This window comes from Cololabis saira, chromosome 12, assembly GCF_033807715.1.
Source record: "Cololabis saira isolate AMF1-May2022 chromosome 12, fColSai1.1, whole genome shotgun sequence".
NCBI lineage: Eukaryota > Metazoa > Chordata > Actinopteri > Beloniformes > Belonidae > Cololabis > Cololabis saira.
In genome coordinates, this window is record NC_084598.1 from 18133401 (window position 1) to 18156591 (window position 23191).

A 23191-nucleotide genomic window follows, 5' to 3' on the forward strand; every position below is an offset into this window, starting at 1 on the left:
GTCTTGTTTTTATTGTATTTTTACTTTTATTGTATTGTTTTATTCTTTGTGAAGCACCTTGTGTCATTCCCTTGTCCGTGAAAGGTGCTATATAAATAAACTTTACTTACTTACTTACTTACTTACTAAAGTGATGAATATCCTTCTGGAAAGTTGTCTGAAACTCGTTCAACGTGAATGTTGGGTCAGTTTGTGGACCGTTTCTCTACACACAAACGCATACACATGTCAAATGTATTTAGTAGTCCATGTCATTTCCTGATTCAAATATCTCTTCAGCTTAAAAAAGGACAGTTTTTTTTTTCTTGTAATGTAGTTTAAAGGTGTTTTTTTTGTACTACAATATTGCTCAGGTGAAAAGTACCCAAAGCGACATCACTCTAAACCATGACAGATAGCAAACAAGCTAGCCAGAGACAGGACCGGCATGTGTGAAAAGGATTGGACAACTGAAAGCAAAGGCAGACTTGTAAAACTGGAGGAACTGGAAATCTGAGAGCACGCCACAACTCCAGTGAGTGTATGTGAGAACAATACATTAGTGAAGTATAAGTGTGAATACATGTCAGGTTTCTGTGAGTTTTAAATGACAGGGTACAAGCAACAGATCATTCAACAGGCGTGTCCTCTTTATTTTATTTCAGTTTGTTTGCATTGTACGATTCTGATCTGGGAAAGGAATTCAAATCTGTTTTCAAAGAAAGTCTAGGCTCAACCAAGGCAGCAGCTGTAATGCTGCGCAGAAACATTTTGACTCACACCTCAGAAATGCATACACTACACAAAGCATAAACACATAGACCCATACCCATCACATCACTCACTCTCCACATGATCACAAATAACTAGCTCTAAATCCATCTGACACATTGAACAGGAACGCGTTTTGCACACGTGTCACCTAAATAGTACAGAAAATAGACATTAGTTACAGTCTTAAGAACATATGAAGTATACATTTACAAGAATCAAATGGCATGCGTCTACAGTTCCTGAAAATACCTTCCAACAGATTTGTAAAAATCACATGGAAATGCAAACTTTAAGGAATTTTGTTCACTGAGTCATTTTTTTAACCACACACATAAAAAAAACAATACTACATATGGAAATGGAGACATTATGGCTGCAGTTAAGACTGCATGTTTGGTCCTTGAGGTTCAGCCTTTAGGTCACAAGCTGTCAGTTTGAAGTGTGAATGCTTAATCACAAAGGCATGAAAACAAATTCCAAGAAAAGCAAACTAAATAGTTTTCAACAATTCAAACAGTGTCACTGTGTGAAGTGCGCGCATGGAGGGAAGGTTAATCATTCCTTTGAGGGTTTAGATGTCAGGCGCGGTGCAGAGCCCTGTCTCCAGGCACGCTGGAGACACCACGTCAAACGTTAAGTAGAGGACTTTGGAGGGAGTTTTGTTACATTTTCTATTTGCATAAATGATACAAGTAAACAGAAGAACTTTTTTACTCTTCATTTGATGGTAGTACCGTTCAAAAAACTTGGACCGGGCCAAACGGGTAAGCAAACCTCTGTAGCCTTGAAAGCAGAACGTTTTCCTATTCTATTTCAGCAGTTTCTCAGTTCATGGCTGAAAAAACAACCTGTTTTTATTCTTTTCTATTTGTTTTTATTATTATTGTTTATTTATTCAAAAGAGACATAAACACTTGATACTCTTCTCAATTTAGGAAGATGTGTTTGGGCCACCTCAGTCTGAAAATCTTTGATTTCCTGGTTTTATGTCCCAGGAGCAACTCAGGCTACTGTAGGTTTATCAAGCCTTCCCATCTTCATCTGCACCGACAATTTCACATCATGCTGTTTTTGTTATCAGATGAGGGAAGTTAGAACCCCCCCGTCCTTTTTGCTTTTCAGGATATTCTCATTAAAACTTCATAAACATTACTAAACAATTCATTGAATTTAAAAAGGAAATTAGCTAATAATGTTCTGTAAGTTCAACAAGCCTTGTTTTCAAATGAGAATATCATCAGCAGGCGCATGCAAGGACAAGCAGGCAAGGTTGAAAAAAATAAATGAATTCACTTTTGTAAATTATTGCCTATATTAGCAAGTTCTCAACACCTACAGCCAAAACCTAGAGGATAGTAGTGATGGCGAAGTCCATGGTTGATCAAATCTATACAGTATGGGACAGGAATTACAACGTGATATTAGAACCAGCTCCCATCTAACTGATTACTGTGATGTTACTTCAGCATTTCTCTCTGCGGTGCAATGTTTTAACAACCTGCACCAGTAAAACACATGACTTCAAACAACACTGTGCATGAAAGAGGGATCAGTAGCAGCTGCCTGTGGAAAAACCACAGAGAACAGTTTTTGGCAATAAAATGTTGTTTGTAGTGTCGTGGTGCTCCAGAACATATTATTTGCCGTTTGCTTTCTCGTACAGTGTAATGCATTTGAAGGGTTTTCAGGGAAACTTGTGACTAAGTTTATACTTGCATGTTCTCTGAGCAGATCTGTTCAGACACAGTTGAACAGTGACACTACTGTACTCCTGCGCTTTTTGAAAAGCATGTGACAGAAACATGTTGGACACCTTGTCAGGAGTTTCACTTTGTTATGAGTGTATGGACGTTTTTTGGGGTGGCAGATCTGGACTGCAGTTTTGCCACTTAAGATCTTCTGTTCAAAATTGTTTCCTGCCTTGTCCCTCAGAGTTATCTGTGCATTTTCTGAAATTCCCTGACATCATATAATATCAGTGATACATTCCTGAAATTATTTTACAATTATAGGTTGGCAAAAATTATTCTTAAAATTTTGTCTATTTGCTGTTCACAAATCATAAATGCCTTTATTTTAATTTTAAACTGTCTCTCAACTTTTCTGTAAAAAGGGGTCAAGTTCATAAAGTACCTTGATATGTGTTGTGTTTGTTCAACAAGTATGACTTCCCTCCATTTTTGTTTCTCACATGGTTGTTGAAAAATGACTAAAGGAAAAAATATGTTGGATGAAGTTTCCCCCTGGCATTTGAGAGAAATAAAACATTGAACTTGTCCCATTGCAGGTATAAACACGTTACAGCAGGCAAGAGGCGTGACTCATCTATTAAATGCAAAGGGCTTTTAAACGGCCAACAGACCATTCAATAGGATATGTCAAAGAAAACAAGAGAAGAATACAGGGTGTTAACAGTTTTGATGTGAAGCTAAATGTATGGCAGTTAGACAAAAAATTCAAATGATGCACCAAATCACAGTTAACCATGCTGGGATTTTCATCCCATAAAATAGGAATGTAAATGAAGAGAGTAAGATTGATTAAAGGCTCTAGAAGGAATAAAACTCAGTCTTTCTGAAAATGCGTTGGACAGCATCTTTCCTCCTCCTCTTCCTCCTCTTCCTCCCCTGTTTCTTCATCCTTTTCCTGTGGAACTGAGGTCAGCAGCTGCGTGTCAGCGTGTACTTCCTCGTCATCCGACTGGATGACAGGAGTGTCGGCTCCACTGATGCTGGCGTTGCTGGATCCAGATGATGTGGAAGAGATGCGCGACTGTGAGCCACGGTAAACTTCAGCTTGCCGTTGCAGAGGTGCACGCTCCCTGTAAACAACCTCTGCATCTTCATCCTCATCATATTCATCCTCTTCCTCATCATCGTCATCATCATCATCATCATCATCTGCAATCAGAGGCAGTGACAACAAACTGAAAACCATCACAGGGAAAAATCTCACAATCAGGCCATTTTTGCGTTGAAATGCATGTGCTTTTGCATTTTCTTGTGCTGAAACATAGTCTGCTTTATTTTCAGTAGATGAATAAAAATGTACCAGAAAAATCGACCTGTACTTGGAAATGTGCGCTACCTCTTCTTTTGGTTTGCTTTTTTGTTTTTGCCTCAAATGACAGTTGAACAGTTGAATGAGCAACATTCTGTTGCTGTTAATTTAATCTCTTCTTTTTTTTGGCAACATGCTAATAATGTGACACAGTAAGTGCCATTGTCTCTTTTTCTCTTGAGAAACTGGTTTGTGTTTGTTGGGTGTTTTGATAAAAAACAATCTGTTAGCTTCACAAATTCAGCTGCATCACATATAACATTATCATATAAGTCCAAATTTACTTTATAAATGTTAATAATTGCTAGATCTGGTTAAGAATCTGACAAAAAAAAAAACAACTGTTAAGCCAAAGTGTTTGATACAGACACTTTTCACAGGTTGGGATTGGAAAATATTCTTCAGGTAATGGAACATACTTTGATCTAATTATTTTATAATTGGGTTTTTTTTGCCCTGCCTGGTACACTCGCTCAAATGTTCAGTTAACTGAGGTTATGAGACTGGAAAGGATGTTCTTCCCCCTTTGTTTGGCATTGGTTCAAATGGGTGGGTGTGTGGGGGGGTGCTGTATTCACGGATGAAGTCAGGGAAAATTACCATTCTATGCATATTTGTCTGCATTCAAATTGTCCTCATACTTAAATCAAATATTATTATTATCATGGAAAAGGCCTTTTCCATAAATCCATGTTTTTGTGGTGCGGAAGTTATTTTCTTCCATAGAGGGAGCCAGTAAATCCTGCAGGAGGAGCTGAACTTTTAACATGAGCTTGTTTATGCGCATTTACATGGAAATTCATATGAATGGTTGATTCTGAGCACAGGAACACTGTCAAGAGTGTGGGAAATGTTGCTGCTATATGTTAAGTTTTTGAATGTTGAAGATTTTCCTTAAATTATTTCTCATTTGTTTTAACACTTCAAGCACCCTTAAGTGCTAATATTCTACCTGAGGCTTTGAGACTAGAGGTTATGCAGTGTTTTAGCTGCTCTTCAGGATATTGTTTCCTGAAATGTATATTAATAATATTAATGAATAATAAGCATATGGAGAACATGTAAACTCCACACAGAAAGACTAATTTAGAAAGAAGAAAGAAAAATAATATTTATTTACTGTTATAAATAATAAAAACATCAATGGAAGCCCATCTTGTAATAAAAGAGGTTTGGGACAAAACTGATTTGATGATTTCATCTTTCCAGCACTTGCCTGGATTGCACTGTAACCTCAATTATTGACTAGCAAGGACACTTTCAGGACAAATCTAAGTTATAAGGTATGCAAGGGGGAATCGAAATGGCCTCTATGGGCTATACTGATATTTTTGCTTGATATGGTCTTGTTTGTGTGGTTCTACAAGTGACAGGTGCTTTAGTACAGCAGCAGCTTAACTGTCCGCATAAAATTAGCTTGGACAAAACTACTATTGCAGAAGATGGCTAGAGCTGCAAATTACAGCAATGCTCAAGAGCTTTTTGTTTTTCAGTGAATCTCTGGTGTCCTCCACTACACTGAGATAGTCCTAATGGTTTGTAATGCTAAATAGGGTAATTCTGACTGTGCACCTGGTAGTGGAGAGGCAAGGGCTCCTTCCTCTGCTCCCGAGCCTGAATTGAGAAACACATCAAGGGCCTCCTGATCCGCTATGTCCATCAGATCCATCTGTTCCAGAACATCCACATTCACCTCCATGGATGAAATACTACCCATGGGAGCTGCAACATAATACACAAAGCATACATTTACTTGGCTTAAATCAAAAGCCTTGGACATTTTTTTAATTAAAAACTTAAAAAAAGAAAATTGGTGAAGAAAAGTTTGAAATTGTTATGAACCATCTTTATCCCAATTATATTCTTTGATAGTGAGCTAAAGGTAACTTAGCTAAATCAGAATTAATTTTGAAAAGCTCTTAAGGATATAGAAATGACATGCACTGGGAGTTTCTCACGTTTTCTGCAGTCAATCTGCAAGTGTGTAGAGGGCACATAGTTGACCACATCGTGCTGGTAGACCTCCTCAAAGAATCGCTGCCTCTCCCTCAGCTTCAAGTGCTGAGCAGACTCATTGTTGAGAACTCGCTGAGAGTTGTCCGTCTCAGCTGAACAGCAGAGCAAAACACAGAAAAAGACAAAAAGTAAAAAAAAAAAAGTCATTTAAGACAAATTGAACATCATTAAAAGATAAAAAACTAAAATATTGAGTCGGTGCTTTGGAAAAAAAAAACTGCAGGAAGCCCATTGAATGAATAGTTTTGTGGGTGTCAGCATTCAACGAGAAAGGAGAGTACAAGTAAACATTTCTTTGAAATTCTGAATTCATAATATGGTGAACAAGTTCAGTCATTTACCTCTATTAGCTGAAAGCTTTGGCTGCCATACCTCCAACCGTTATTGTTACTCGTGAAGCAACAAGTATAAAAATGCCTCACTTGAAAGGAAAAAAAACTGTTAATAATAGTGAGTGATAGGCAAAAAAAAATCTGACTTTAAAAATAAAATACAAAGTACTGAGGATGGCTGATGTTGATTACTTGAAACACTCATTTAAGTATGTTTTAAAATGCTTAGGTCATGTGATCAAATGAAGCTTTGGTATGTTTCATAACGCTGGTGTGTTTCACAAAAACAACAATTTTTCGTAATTTTGTATAAATATGGGGAAAATAAGTGTGCCTTGGGAAACAATATTTTCAAAGGCTGGAGGAATTACAAAAAAGAAGTGGAGATGAACATCTTGACTCCTTGCATGTATGAGATGCCGAGGCGTATTTTCTCTCCTAGTTTAGTCATCATTTTCAAAGTCAGTCATCTTTATTGTCAATTTTTCATAAAATACAAGAAATCGAAAGTACGTGTCCCTCTTGTCCGACATAAAATAAATAAGAATAAAATAAATAAGATAAAATAGTAGTGCAAACCGATTTAAAATTAAGTTAAATAGTAAAAATAGTTAAAATACTATATACAAAGGGTTTTAAAATGTTTTAAGGCGGAGGCGTGGGAGATGGGGAGAGAGTTCAGCTTCCTGACGGCCTGGTGGATGAAGCTGTTTGCCAGTGTGGTGGTGTGAGCCCGGGGGCCCCGGTATCTCCTCCCAGAGGGCAGGAGGCTGAAGAGACCGTGTGAGGGTGGCAGGGCTCGCTCACAATCATGGTCCGTTTGCGGATGAGGCGGGTGCTACCCTGCTTCAGCACACCGTGATACAAGGAGCTGTGTCAACAACAGAACTGTCCAGACCTTAATAACAAGCTAATGAGGACCGGTGTCGTGCCAAAAAGTGATTGCCTGCCAGAATCTGATTTCTCCCCTGAAAATGGGTCTTTTTACGTGCCAAAAATTGATTGAAGGCCAAATACAGTTAATGAAAGGTTGTTTCTACCTAAATATGATTTGATCTCATTCTTGAGCTTCATAATATAAACACTAGAGCTCCCAGGATTGCTTTTAACTCTTTTAAAGGACCATTACAACACAAAATAGGCATTTTCACCTGCCAAAAATTGATTGAAGGCCAAATACAGTTAATTAAAAGTTGTTTCTGCCTAAATATGACATGATCTCATTCTTGAGCTTCATAATCTGAAAATCTGACGTTTTAGCGCTATCGTTCAATCGTTTCTGTGCGCGCTCCCCGCGGCCAGAGATCAGAAGAAATCAGATTCTGGCAGGCAATCACTTTTTGGCACAACACCTGTAATTAGAATCAGGTGTGCTGAAGCCGGGAAACATCCAAAACATGCGGGACAGTAGATCTTGAGGACCAGGGCTGGTGACCACTGGTCTAAAGGCTATGCCTCATATTAGAAACACATTTAATGATAGAAAAGATTAACCCTGTCAGCGTTGTCATGGATTTGAAGTCGTAACAATAGATGAAAAATGTTTTTTGAACTACGATGTAAATATGTTTATTTCTATTGCAAAATTGGACATTCGAATTGGGATCAGTGGAGATTGACTTGATTTTGAAGCCGGCCTCCAGTGATCATTCAAGGAAGAAGACCACAGTTGAAGAATATTGCCATAAAACACACAGATGTTCCAAAAGACAACTGCTGATAACGACAGGGGACTGTGAGAGTTAGACAACACTTCCTGTAAGTAATCAAATGTTCCTTCAATTTAAATGTTATATGTATATTTGAACAGGACTAAAACTCTTTTGTCCTGCTTAAAAATAGCTTATGTTATCTTAGCAGAAAAGCTTGTAATGTCTCTCAGAGGAGGCATTTTCAAACTTGTATTTGTAACCTGCTGTCATGTACATCAAGCATATTTTTTTTCTTTTGCAGTCTTCCTTTCTTTACTATTCTTTACTATTCTCCTGTTCCTTTAAATAAGAGGTTAAGGAGCCCAAAAAAATAAATACTGATATTTGACTGACCTCTAGTGTTCATTATAAGACTTACATGCAGTTCATCAAATAAGTGAAAACATATTTTTAGTGGAGGTATCTCAATACCTCAGATGTGTGATTAAAATGGGTCTTCTTTTAGTATTTAAAATGAAAATATATTATGAAAAGAATACTAGAACATCTGCCCCTATAGTAGGTCTACCTCATGCACTGACTTCTGCCAAGATGACAGTGGTTGTGCAACCGTGCCCCAACCTCCTCAGCACACATAGCGAGTCTCTCCCCTGGGCCTCTCAAGCTGACACTTTGACTCATGTCACCATGCTTTGGGTCGTGTGTTTGTAAAAATGTAAAAAAAAAAAAACACTGAATTTGTGTCTCTGCAGTTATACAAATTGGTAATTTTTTATTTTGTCACACAAAAACATGTTTATATGATGCCTACAGATGGATCCAGCTTGCACAGCAAAATGTTTGCTTTCCCACATTCCATATTGACAGTTTTCAGGAATCTCTGTGTCACCCAGCATTGTTCTTCAAATGTATGTATCACTGGAGACCCAGCTTGTCAGTCTGTCAGTCACTCATTCATTGCCCTGGAGGAGTGTGTGTCCACGGCCCTCCACAAACGACAGCCCTTTATTCTGTCATTCCACTAACTCCACAAGAAGAAAATCACTCTGGCGTACACTGCTACTGGTAGTTCAGCGGGTTGTTGGAATGCATTGCCATACAGTGTGTTGTTTTATAATATGTAAATCAGTGCCTAGTCATAAATATATGATCTCTGACATCTCTCGCTAGTGGATCTGGATACTGGTACATGTTGATATCTTTATCATTTTGAAAGAGATTTTTTGTTCCCTCCATTTTTTTTTTAGGTTTTAATGCCATTTCTGTGCCATGCTTGAGTAAAATGACCACAGAGATATAACAGCTCTTATTAACCATGACATTTCAGCTCTGTTTGTGGTACCTGGCTTTACTTTGTGGAATTAGCCCTTTGCCTCTGCTCCATCTCCCACTTCTACTGCCCTACTACATCCTTGTGCTACTCCTCTCATAGGAGCAGCAAAGGCCACACAATGAGGCAAGTTAAGCTACAAATTTACAGATGAGATGTGTGTGTCACATGAGGATGGAAATGAAGGAACTGTACAATGATAAGAAGAGACTAAGGGATTATGTTTCTGCTAAGAGAGAGCAGCGGCTCCATTCTCCATCATCCGACCTGTGAAGACAGGTGATGCCAGGTGAGAGCCACTGGGATGGATATTGGGGCCACTCTCCAGACCGTGAGACTTTGTATTATCAGTAGCTGGAGTCGAGGCCCAGCCTCATCATCTAGGGAACCCTCTTCATCAAGACTTCGGTACATCTGAGCCTGTCCATGAGAACAGTGTGGACTGCCCGACCTCTTACGTTACAGGGGTGTTTGAGGGGACAGAGGTATCCATTCTGGTGGACTCACAAGCCTCTGTGTCATTGAATAGTCAAGATTTTCGTATGTATAAAGTAAAGTAATCTTTAATTTTCAGTATACATCTTTTTTTACAAACACACATACTGAAATTTGTCTTCTGCTTTTAACCCATTACTCGTTAGACTAGGAGCAGTGGGCTGCCATTTCTCCAGTTCCCAGAGAGCAATTAGGGTCAAGGGCCTTGCTCAGGGGCCCAAAGTGGTTTATCTTGGTTGCCATCCCAGTTTCCATATGCAACCACACTAAATAAACTGGCAAAAATGTGCCATTTGATTGGACTCCCAGGTGTGAGGGTCCCTTCACTTCCTGTATTTAAAGCAGTTGCTTACTTTTGCAACAATTGTAGTTCTGCCTTACTTTCCATTACCTTTCAAGGTTTACACTGATTCAGGGACTCTGTGGGGATGTGTCTGGCACAGGTAGTAGATGGACTTGAACGTGTGGTGCCCTATGGTAGCCAGGCTCTCACACATGCTCAGAAAAGATGGCACACCTTCTGTGAGCTGCGGTGTGGGCTATGTGAAAGTTCATGCATTATGTGGGGCTCACCACTTTCACAGTTGTCACATATCGCTGCCCTTTACTGGGCCTCAGGAAAATGGCACTGGAACATGACCCCTCAGGGAAAAGAGGCTGGTGGGTTTTGGAGCTGGACCCATTCAACTGGACCATGGTTCACAAGAATGGTTCTCGTCATGGGAATGCAGATGTGTTCTTCCACTGACCCGCCTCCCCTGAGCCTGCTAACCATATGCCCTCTTCCTAAGGTGTGGTTGCTGGCAGCCTGCAGCAGTCCACATATTCTCTGCTTTCTGTGACTCTGAGATGCAGTCATAGCAACATGAGGATTCTGACATTGGTACTGCTGTAGCCTAGTTGGAACAGGGCAAGACCAGGCCACCTCACAGACTCATGAGGGATCCTCTCTCTACCTCAGGAAGTGGTGGACTGAGTTTAACTGACTGTCAGTGGTGGGGGGATTGTTCTTTTCCCTCTGGTGACAAACCGCTACAGGTGGTGATCTCCTCTGCCCTGGTTTCTGACATTCTTCGCCACTTGCATGGGGGCCCCACTGCAGCTCACCTTTTCTGCTGATGGGGTCTGGGAGAAGGCCAGGCAGAGATATTACTGGTCCTTCATGTTGAGAGACATAAGATAGTGGTGTGAACAGTGCAGGGCCTGCCAGACATGGAGGTCCCCAGCTCCCAAGTCCAAGACCCTATGGGTGGGTCTGCTATCAGCCTTCCACTGCAACGGATGGCGGCAGATATCTTGGAGCTTCCTATAACATCCCCGGGCAACAGAAATATTTTAATAGTGGAGGAATACGTCACTTAATTTGTGAATGTTTATGCCCTGCCCAACTAGACTGCTGAGACTGTGTCCCACTGTCTCTTTGAGGACTATGTGTTGGTGCAAGGAACCCCTGAAACAGTGCCTCTGCCAGTTATTGGGTATCACACACCACGGCATACAACCCTAAATTAAATGGCATGGTGAGGCGTCATAACACTGATTGGCTGATAGGCACTGATAGGTTTTTCTGGGATTTGTAGTTCAAGTGTGAATATAGGCGTGGCTTTGACTCACTGAATAGCACACTGGCTGTCCTGTCTCTCTTTATTGTTTTGTATCCTTCCTTCACTTAGGCAGACCCTCCCCAAAGCTTGGTTACATTAACGTCAAAGGTTATCACAAGCTAACCCAGCAAAGTTAAAATAGCTAACTGTGGCTGAAATAAGGTGGGTACATTCAAGGCTCCAGGGCTGCTTATTCTGCCTGCCATTAAAAAGGCTTCAATAGAACTATTGAGAAAACTTATGTGCCAGCGGTTGTCTAGTTATTAATAGGCACACTATGATAACGACCAATAAATAAATATACATATTTTTTGAATTTATATGGGCTAGATAAAGTAAATCTATCTGCTATATCCAAACAATTTCCAAGAACTGCCCAATCCTACACCACTTCACTTCAAAGGAGGACAAACTGGCGAAATAATGTGGGGTGTAAACCAAACGGGTGTCAAAACCTTAAGCACTGAGTCTGAGTCTGGCAAGATCTTTGAAAGCAAGCACACCTTCCGTCTTTGCTTTCAATCTACATTGCCTTGGAAATGAAATAAATATCTACTATATATATATAATATCTAACTATCGGCAAACTTAGTTGTACTAGCCCAACACTTCACTCTTCTCTTTTCTGAACATCAAAAAATAGATGAAAATGGCTTGAAGATTGGGTTTCCAGATCTGTCTTTATCAGCTAACTGAACCATCCATCAAACAAATAAAAACACTGATAGAAAAGTATAATCAAATCTTCTTAAACCAAGATTATTTATAACTCGATCAAGCTAATGGCCTTGCATGGAAACCTGCAAAATTCCAGTCATCTAACTTTTAAATTCCCATGATCATTGTAACAGCAGTAAGAAGTTTTTTTTTTTTTAAGCATTTCTAAAGGCAGCTTCTGAAAGGATGGGGCTTGATGATGACGATGATGAAACTGCACAGCTTACGTAAAACTCATTTTTGCCTGTTGGCATTACAGAGGTCTTGCTCTCTCCCTCTCTCTGGCTGTCCTTCCTTTTGTCTGTTTATCTAAAAATTCATATTGCATTACTCCAGTTGAGAGGACCACTGGACATGCCCAACCCACACACAAGCTCAGCTGCATGTCCTCATCTGTTCCCCTCTGTGTGGGCAAAAGCCATGTATGTACAAGATTGACTCATATAGTTTCCTGCATCTCTGCAGTGAAAGAGTTGTAGGACGTCTCCATTCAAATTTGTTACGTTTACACTACTAACACCCCCCCTCCCCCATTTTATACTAAAATAGTTATTGCATTAAATGAGGTAGCCCATTAAGCTTATGTGGGCTTCTCCTTTTGCTGCATGCAGGCCACAGAATACAGTTCACATGGGAAAGAGTTGAATCATGTTTTTAAAAGAATCCAGAATGTTAGTGAATGTGGAAACATCACCTCAGGATACTTTGACATATACACAAACTTTAAAGGATAAAGGACACAATGAAACCAAGAAAGTAAATAAAACTGTAAAGGAAAGGCTTCAGATGTGCCAGTTTGATACTGATTTACCAAAAGCATGTCTAACAGTGACGTACTGCCATGGCATGGGTGTATCGACGGACAGACCAGCACCTATGCCTCACACCCTTACTCCATTTTAGCTCACACTGAACCATCGCTACTCAAGTTTTACTCTTACATAACACTAGCACTGTGCAATCCTTCAGGTTTGCACACTTCCTATCATGAACTCTTACCATATAGCAAAATACTTTAAAGAAAGGAATTAAGAAAAGGAAGATTTAAAGAAAGAAGGTGGTTATGCAACCTGAGCCTGCCACATATTGTTCCTCGTACAAAGTAACTGTACAGTTAGTGATTTGAGTGAAAGGGCTTTTCTGTGTCTGCTTGCGTCAGCTAAGCCTCACGGCAGATGGGCTACACGAGCTGATGAGACATCATGCATTTTCTGTGCATTTGTTGAGTGTTAAGACGTTTATTTTTTTTATTCATGGACATTTTTTTCTCATTTCTTCATCTTTTTTGTAGTCACCCAGGTTGTTTCCATTTTGAAGTGATTAGTTCATCTGCAGATCTTCCAGTCACAAAACTCAAGATAAATAGAAGAGGTGGTGGTGGGAGTTCCAGGGTCAGAGGTGAAAGCTGAGCTTAAGCACATGATTATTTTCTTCCTCCTGATCCTACATTCCTCCAGGGTGTGATCCTTCGGTATCTTCAACTGCACTGCTCCAAATAATTCAAATCGCAAGGGTTTGTATCCCAGTTCAAGCATAGAGAGCCCCCCACATCTGCCTCTCTGATTGTTTTACTTTATAACTGTCTTTTCTTTTTGTTTTTTTTCATCTTTTCTTTGTGACTTCTTCTGTCAGAATACCTTCTCTGTATCGTTCTTGGATGAAACGTTTAACACTTAATACGTGACTCTTTATCCTGTAGTGTCACAGTTATACTTCATTCCAGGACACAGCCTTGGAAGCAAGAAACATGCTCCTATTGAACTTGTGACTCGCATGGTGTAGCATTCAATTCCCCTGTGGCAAGTGAAAAGAAATCCCATGATCATCTTTCTGTTTCCAGTGAACAGAGAGGTGGCATGTTTATGTCTGAGAGAGAGCTATTAAGGCAGTTGTGCTGAGTGGCCAGCCTCATCTGACAGCCCATCTATCTCCTGCCCTCCTCTCCCACATCTCCTCATTCCCTCTGATGCTGTCAACCACCTCACAGCAATACACAACCACATATATCAAAGAATTACTACTATTATTTATCAGGCCAAGTGCCCCTTTCTTTTTTTGCCTTGTACCCACAGCAGTCCATCAAATATGAATCTTTTATGAGTGAGATCACTGCACCACAACAGCCACCTCCCCCACCGCGCCTCCCCGCTCTCCTCCCTGCCAACACACATATCCGTAAAACCACGTTTATATAGCAGAAAGTAAATCAAGTCAAATCGTTCATGCTGTCCCGCCTCTTTCTACCACCATCACACCAGCCTACGTCATACTGCAGGAAACCTAACCTGAAGGGATAGAGCAAAGAAGACTTTACATGAGCATACAGTATTTACTTGTGTGTGTGACTGTGTGATCGTATGACTGTGTTTACTTTCTCCTCCATCTCCACCCCCTACCCATCTAAATGCTTCATGTGAATTTAGTCTGATCCTTAGGTTTCCTTTGATCCCCAGTGTTGTCTCTGTAAGTGTCTGATTAGATTTTATACTCCCATGCTCTCCCCTTTCCCAAAGCCATTAAAGCACTTCACTCAGGGCTAAACACAAAGATGACCTCCAGCCATGCCCACTGCTTCCCATTTAGGTCAATCAAAACGGGGCTTTAGCACTCTTATAAGCTCTGCCTGCAGTTTGTAAACATTTTCGGCTACACGCAGCCCCACACAGAAAGAGTTCCCTAAAACAGCAAGCAGCAGCATGAAATAGCACCTTCTCATCCTGACATTAACACAAATAACAGCTCTTGTCAAATCATTTGTCCCATTGGAACAGAAGCCATTGTTTCTTCAGGAAACAAGTCAAAATACGTTCTAACGCCATCTATACGGAGATCTTTTTTTTAACTACTGCTTCAGCTTTGTCGAACTCAAAGAAGTAGTAGTTATCCCTTCACAGTGATTAAACCTCTTCTACATCAACAGTGTTGCAACACAATCAAGGCTGTCAGGCTAATTTAGCTTAACAGAGATGCCCCACGGCTATTTTTATTGCCTTGGACAACAAGAGTGTTGCATTGCGTTCGTAATGAGGATTTGAAGCAAAGGATAATCTCAACGTAAGTTATTTTCCTTTTTTTTATGGAGAAATAATCTTTAGAATTCAGCAGCTTATTGTAGAGAAAATTATGTAACATCCATGCTATCCCTACTAAGCATGCTGGAACAAAATGAAGTAAAGTCAGTATCATTAAAAAATTCTTATTAAAAGAGCTCATAGATACTAAATGAACCATCTCTCATGAAGGAGTCAGGGTTATTACATTAATGTTCTCTGAAAATTGACCCAGTAAATCACATGGCAGCCTTGAAAGAAGAGAACATAACATGTTAGAGTACAGCACCAAAGCAGAGTAATTCCCAGTATGAGACATGAAGTCCCATGCCGAACACCACAGGTCAGCTTAGTGCCACTTTTATCTTCACATGCATGCTTGTCAATTCATTCACTGTTGGTTACTCACATGCCAGACGTTTGTTGTGGTTTGTTGACCCAACAGCCGACATGATCCAATGACGTGGGTCTTGTTGAAGAGTGTTTACCTCAGGCTCTGAGTGGATATTTTCTCGTCGGCTCCTGCAAGTCTCCAGGACAGGAAGCTGGTTTGTGTCGTGGATGGTCATCTAGTCAATACATCCCTCGACTTTGGTGCCAGATCTGTTAAAGATAGACTCACATGACCCTCTCTGCTCTGCCTTTTTGCTGTGTCCACTGACTCCCTCCCCTCCTCTTTGATTTGCTGGGTTATTTTTTCTTTCTTCTAGGTTTTCCCTCTCACTGTTTCACACTCTCACCTCAGCTGCCTCTCTGTGTCTGATACACACATACAGACACATGCGGTCTTGCTAACTCTGTCAGACTGGCTAAGTACCGTAGGGTTGTAAGGAGCTATAAAGCTTAGACATGAGTATGTGCGCGCCTGTCTGTGTGTGTGTGTTACAGGGATGAGTGGTTAATGGAATTGTGGCTCATACCAACTGGTGGCCAGGGGGATCAGAAAGATCAGAGGGAGATTTTTTTAAATTATTTGTTATTATCCTTATCATTTTTACATAGTATACCAAATCTTAACCACCCTTGTTTTTTTGTTTGTTTTTTTGATGATTTATTTTTATTTATCAACTTTGTTGCAATCTAAAAAAAACAAGGAATAAGAAAAGCTTAGCAATCTACATGCCTGACTCCATCACCTTGTTTATGATGTAATCTAGTGTTACATCATGTCATAAGTTATGTTAATTCTGTTTATGCATCCATTTTCTAATTTCCTTTATCCATTTGTATAAGATTTGCTGTTACTTAATGAGTACATACCTCCAGATTGACTGAACTTCTCCCCCATCTCTATGGGAGTGTCCAGCCACCCTGCGGAGGAAACTCTCCTCGACTGCTGGTATCCGTGATCTTTTCCTTACGGTCATTACCCAACGTTCATGACCATAAGTGAGGGTAGGAGCGTAGATTGACTGATAAATCGAAAGCTTCACCTTTCGACTTAGCTCCTTCTTCATCACGATGGTCCGGTACAACCGCATAACTGTGGACGCTGCACCAATCTGTCTGTCAATCTCACGCTCCAACTTTCCCTCTCTCGTGAACAAGACCCCAAGATACTTAAACTCCTCCACTTGAGGCAGGACTTCTCCACCTACCCAGACAGGGCATGCCACCCTTTTCAGGTCGAGAAACATGGCCTCAGATTTGAGGGTGCTGGTTCTCATCTCATCCACTTCACACTGGGCTTAAAATCACCCCAGCATACGCTGAAGGCCCTGGCCTGATGCAGCCAACAGGACAAAATCATCTGCAAAAAGCAGAAATGAAATCCTGTGGTTCCCAAAGTGGATCCCCTTTGGCCCCTGGCTACACCTAGATATCCTGTCCATAAAGATTATGAATGAATCTGTGACAAAGGGCAGCCCTGCCGGAGTCCAACATGCACTGGGAACAAGTCTGACTTACTGCTAGCAATGCGAACCAAACTCCTGCCATTAACAAAGGGCCCTGGACCCCACACCTGGACCGGAGCACCCCCTTCAGGATACCACAATGGATACGGTCGAATGCCTTATATTTGCAACATGTTTGTTATCTTGATGAATATTTACTCTATAGCAGGGTTCTGCTTGATGGCAATGGTTTGGTGATGTCCGCGCATTAAAGGAATGGCTATGGAAGAGTTGTTGTTTTGTTTTTTGTCCCCTACCATCCCAATGTGGCCCAATACTGTCTTTAAAACAGTGTAAGTGGTACATGTGGAATTGAAGCCCAACACAACTAAAGAAAAAGGAAAGCCTATGGTACCAAAGAAGAAGGGTGGTGAAATCCCAGCTTTCATTTTAGCATGCAAATAGCTGTGATGTAGCTTATACATTATATCTTGACACAAACTTAAAAAGCTGTCTAACAACAGTCAAAGTACAGGTAACTCGCTTGGCACACTATAGCCTACACCGCATGACAGGAATCAGCAGAGACAACGTTAGTTTCAGAAGTATGCTTTGTCTTCAGGCGTCTGTAATGTAGCATGATTGAAAGATGTCTACTGGTTGATGAAATGGCCAAAGTTAGAGTAGACAACTTTATTGGCACATCAAAACAAGAAACCACAGCAACAATACACAGCAAGCCAGCTACTGATAATAAGACATCACGTAGCAGTCCAACAAGAAAATGACAAGTTCACTGAAGGGATTCGATCACAATTCATCTCGTACCCTGTAAAATGCGATTAGTTAACCTTACTTGAAAAAAGCATGTAAACCGGTTGCACTCAAAATAATAAGTAGACAGGACTAGGGTATTGTGTGTTTTAGCAACTAATGCTTGAAAAGTAAAACACACGTATGTCCAAGTTACTGTAACTAAGACAAAGCAGTACAAAGTACTTGCAAATTTCCTTATGAGTACATATTGTTTAAGTATGTACTACCCTGAAGTATAAATTCAGAATACTAACTTGTATGATGTAAACTTTACTGTTGTGTGGATTCCAAATAACAAAATTATTTAAGCTTGGCTTACTAAGTAAAATGTTATGTAACTGAGATATTTTAGTGCTGCCTGGGAGTGGGGGGGGGCTGTTGGGTTGTGCAGGGCCTCCAGGGGGAGATGGGAGTGGTGAGAGAATGGTTGTCCATGTCTTTTTCAGTGAGTGTATGTTAGTGCCTTTGTGAATGGGTGTCTTGTGATGGACTGGCGACCTGTCCAGAGTGAACCCCTGCCTCTCGCCTGTAATTAGCTGGGATATACTCCAGCAGACCCCCGTGACATTGCAAAGGATAAGGCGGGTATAGAAAATGGATGGATGGCTGGATGGATGGATGGATGGATGGATGGATGGATGGATGGATGGATGGATGGATGGATGGATGGATGGATGGATGGATGGATGGATGGATGGATGGATGGATGGATGGATGGATGGATGGATGGATGGATGGATGGATGGGTGTCCATTGTCTAACCTGGGTTTGGGGCTCTTTGCTGTGGGGCTTGTCTGGTGGCACTTTTCCACTAGTCTCGGCTCGGCGCGGCTCGACACGGCTCCACACGTGTGTTTTTCCACAGCCAGGGGAGAAGTGGGGTGGTGGGGTGAAGTGGCTGTGACGTACTCGATTGCGCAACACCTTTGTTTGTGTCGGCGCAGATGAGAAATCAGCTGGAGCTGGGAGCGGCTGAGAAAAAAACAGCCTGTCTACATCGCTTTTTTAATTTTTTCTCGACAGCCACCAGGTTTATGAACATCTGCACCTCAGAGTTGGATCACCAAACAGACGTTTTTGCTGTATAATAAAATCGCCGCAAGTCGCCTCGCGCTGACTCCCGCTTCCTGATTCAAATGTTTGACGGCCCCGCCCCCGACCAATCAGAGGCGTGGAGGGTGGTGACGTCAGAAATAGTCCCGGCTCAGCCCGGTTAGAACCTCACTGAAATGGTTACAGAAAAAGGTATCGGCTTGGAGCGGCTCTACCCGTCTCAGCCCTAATGCAAAAGCGCAAAACGGGTAGAACCGAGCTAAGGTGATACTAGTGCAAAAGGGCCATATGTGTCTCCTTGTCGGGGGGGTTCCCTCTCTCTGAGCCCGTCTCCGGTCCCCCCCGCTGCCCTTGCAGCTGGACACACCTTTGGCTATGGGGTTCCCGCTTTCATTGGGGCGGGTGCCGGCCCGCCGGTGTTGACTGTCAGGGTGGCCCCGTCTCTCCGGGCAGGCTGGCCTCTCACCGGGTGAGGATTGTGGGCCTGGAGGATGTGGATCTCTTGGCCACGTGATCGGGCTATGCTGGGTGGCTGGTGCTCGGCTGGGTCCTCGTCTATCACCATAGGTTTCCTGGCTACCTCCTCCCGTGGTCATGGGGGCTCCACCCGGGGCTTCTCTCTTTCGCCTGCTGGGAGGGGGCGGGGCTTGCTGGCGGGGGGGTTCCCTCCCGCCCTCTTCTGGTCCTCCGTGTGGCTGCTGGTGGCCTGGGTTCGGGTTTCTTCCTTGTCAGCTTCTGGTCTCTCAATATAGGTGGCGTGGTTGCGCCCTCCCTCCTCCACTCTAGTTGCAGCTCAGGTAAAACCTTGTGTTCACTTTGCACACACACAGTTAGACAGACATACACACCTGCTCACTCACCTACATACCGGTACTCACCCTGCAGTTTTGGGGGACAGATAATCGCAGTAACCTAGTCTTGATTCAGTTTTAGAGACCTGGGGCCTCATGTACTAAGAGTGCGGCGCACAAAAAACGTGCGTACGCCACTTTCTACGCTCACTGTCTGATATACAAAGAATGACGTGAACGTAGAAAGTTGCGGTCCTTCACTCACACATTAAGGCTGGTGTACGCACTTTTCTGAGGTTTTGTCCGTTGGCGACACCCGTTGGTGATGTAGTGAAGTGCAGAATATGAGGAAACGTAACGTCAACAATAAATTCACGACCACATGAAGGACACGACAGTCCCCACATTACCAGATAAATTACACAAGAGTGGAGCTGCAACAATCTCACAATCAACCACATGATCTGAACAAACAACTAAAGGCAGGAGCTCAATGATGGAACCTGCAAATCCCAATGGCAGCTTTGGCTCCGTTAGAGGAACCTGCTGATGGCAGGATCAGGAGCCAGGAGTCTTCAGATCTGCTGGTCCAGGACTAAGACTGGACCATCAGCTGGTTTAGGTACCAAGAGGATCTTCTGGATCTCTGCCCTGAACTGGACCAGCTGCTCCGGTTCAGACCAACATGATGCTTTCAGCTGGAGCTGCTGACAGGTCGGACATCTCTGTCACCATGACGACCGTATGGGACGACTACTGGAGATTAAAGCCAGATCCTAAACATCCCATAACTGTGTCTGGACAGAAAAACATTCAAATACATTTTGGAGCGAAAAACCGGTTCTGTAAAGTTGTCTTTTAAAATAAAAAGGTTGATTGGTACGAACTGATGTGATTCAGCAATGATGAATAAAGTTTTTATTGAATGTTTAGGCCACTTTCAGAGTCTGATATCGAGTCGGCTGCAGGTGCTGCAGGACTCCAGAAAGTATTTCTCCGGTGACTGAGGCCGGGACCCAGACCGGTCTCTTCTCCTGCGGATGCAACACTCCGAGTTACAGCAACTTTGCTCTTTATTTCTCACGTTTGCACCTCGATAATCCTGTTGGCACAAGTTGCCTTTATTTCTGCAGCAGAGGAATCAGATCGTGATGCTTCATGTTTTAAATATAAATGTATATTGTTCACATTGTTATACTTATGAGAGAGGTGATCGCGGACATCCACCATGTGTAAGACTCAATAAACGTGTACATTGGTCTTAATCTGTTAGTATATAATACGCGTGACAATAAAGCGGAACGAGGAGCAGTTTTTCATCCACCAACTTAAGTTCTGTCGGTTCTTAAAATACAAACAAGAAAAGCAGAGTGTAATGATGCACTAACGCTGCCCATAAACATTCACAAACCCTTGCGATCATAATAAAACCAAAACTCTTCACGGAACGCAACACAAAGCAAAGAACAACAATCCCCATAATGCAATGCGGCTGAAATCGGAAGAAATGCCCCCAAATAAATTATTTATTCCAGCTCACAGCCAATGTTTTTTTTAATTTGTTTTACCTGTTTTTGCACATTTCTTGTTAAGATGAGCGGTTTTAATGGATAATTATCATCATTATCATATTCAAACATATGTATTTGAGGGAGGAGACAGGGCTGAGTGTTGTGCTCTCGCATGTGCGCTCAAATCCACGCTGATTGGGATGTACAGAGCAACCTGCGTGGATTTGGGCGTATGCACAGTTTTGTACATCTGAATTTTTGCGCACGTGTAAATTCCATGCACGGTTTCACCTTGAAATCCACACACTCGTTAGTTACTTAGTACATGAGGCCCCTGGAACGGTTGCTGTTTGTGTCTCTGCCTGTTCTCGTGTCTGTTTGTTTGTTTTCTCTCTTGCAGATTCCAAAAGCTTGTGTGCCCGTTGTGTGTTTTCCTGTGTTTCCCTCATTTCCGACTTGCAGTGGATGCCACACCCCCCACCCCCGATCCCCCTCATATGTTTAAAAAAAAAAAGGCTTTAAACAATGATGAGAAAACTGGCTTATAGGCTTCTGGCCTGTCATTGCTGGTACTTCTGAGTATTATAAAGGAAAAGGAAAAAAATAAACTCTATGTGACTGTAGAATGTGTTTTTTGCCATAAACATAACAAAAACAACAACAGGTAAAAAAAAATTAAAATACCGGAACATGCAATAATGACTTAACAACAGCAACCAGCGATACTACCGGTACTATTCCTCGATAATTGCACTGACTCAAAAGGAGATTTTTTTAGACTCCTTAGTCCTGTGGGGAGTCTGTTCTTTCCCAGCCTGAGCATGACTCTGGATTAAATTACGCATGTTTTTATGGCCCTTGGATATTCAAGGTGGAAAGCATAAGAATTGGCCAGACAACAGGGAAAATGCTTGTGGTAGGTTTGTGAGATGTTCCAACACAGTACCTCCTTCAATGATGTCAGTTGATAGTGGGTTTAATTGGACATGACTTGAAGACGGGTGCATTTTCTCCAATATTAAAGGAGCTTGAGGCTCCTTTTAAGAAATGAGACTCTCTAGCGCCACCCTTCACCACGACGGCCGTTGGGGGTACTGCAGCCAACAGTGAAGCCGGCACGGGAGAACGGGGAGAACCTGCATGCAGCGTCATGTGACGTCACATCCGCAGGACAGCGCGGGAAATTCGGGACCGAATTGCAGCACATTTTGCAGCACACAGCCTGTTCAAGGCAAAGGAGAGATACACTAGAGGGCTCATTCTTTTGGGTTTGGAACGCTTCATCTGACATTATTACTAGAAAACTTAAAATGTATACGGATTTTTTCCATAAATCCTGCCACAATCCGGCCTCAAGCTCCTTTAAATCAACCAACCAACAGTCACATGTGCCCAGGCCTCATTATCGTTTGAATCCTGTGTGACATAAAATCACCATTACAACAGTGAAATATAATTTTTCTGTTTTGCCTCCACAGCCTCCAAGTCTTGTTTAGTAATTTTTCATTAATTTCCCTGTTTCTTTTTGTTTGATAAATGTGTACCTGTTTATGTCTCAGTAGTCATCTGCAGCGTCCCTCAGAAGGGTCACCGGACTGCTGTGAGTATCAGCTGTTTTTTATGCCTATTAGATCTGTCAGGTCCAGAATGTTGGACCAGCCAGATCCAATAGGCTGACAGTCACAAAAAGAATCAATCCAAAAAATCAGTTTTATATAAACGTGCATTTTACTGCTTGAAGATACACTTGTGTTCAAAATAACAGTTTAAAAATATCAAATACTAAATTCAAGCCACAGTAAAATGAAGACAGTGACAAATGATGGAGCAAGTATCGTGACATAGGGATGATTCTCATACTATGGTGTCAGGTCAATTTATCACATACCAGGGATCATGTATCAGTTTAAATACATCAACATACTTGAGATCATGTTGCCTCATGCCAAAAAGGACATTTTCTGGAAATAAATTCAACAAGAGAACAATCCCAAACACAAGCAGCAGCAGCAGCTTGGTTCTAGATGAACCAGATTGGCTTTATGAAGTGGCAAGGCCATCCCTGGACCTTGATTCAATAGAAGACTTGTAAGGTGAAATCAAAAATACTGTTTCTGAGGAGAAACAAAGAAATGCTGAGGAGTGGTCCTGGATTGGAATACCTGCTAACAGATGA

At 41.8% G+C, this 23191-nt stretch overlaps 1 protein-coding gene across 1 annotated transcript; it reads right to left on the minus strand.

Moving 5' to 3' along the window:
- Positions 1-598: 598 nt before the first annotated feature.
- LOC133457003 (dysbindin-like) lies at positions 599-15869 on the minus strand. Its single transcript, XM_061735801.1, has 4 exons — positions 15419-15869; positions 5772-5921; positions 5386-5535; positions 599-3653 (listed from the first exon to the last, which is right to left on the minus strand). The coding sequence occupies exons 1-4, from the start codon at positions 15576-15578 to the stop codon at positions 3319-3321; spliced, it is 795 nt and encodes a 264-aa protein (XP_061591785.1). The 5' UTR covers positions 15579-15869; the 3' UTR covers positions 599-3318.
- Positions 15870-23191: the final 7322 nt, after the last annotated feature.

Excerpts from the sequence above, each read along its gene's own strand:
- LOC133457003 (XM_061735801.1), bottom strand. The coding sequence starts at position 15,578 with ATGACCATCCACGACACAAACCAGCTTCCTGTCCTGGAGACTTGCAGG. Across the intron at positions 5,922-15,418 it reads CCACAACAAACGTCTGGCAT|CTGAGACGGACAACTCTCAG; the intron begins GTGAGTAACCAA and ends TCTGCTGTTCAG. Across the intron at positions 3,654-5,385 it reads CCTTGCCTCTCCACTACCAG|ATGATGATGATGATGATGAT; the intron begins GTGCACAGTCAG and ends CTCTGATTGCAG.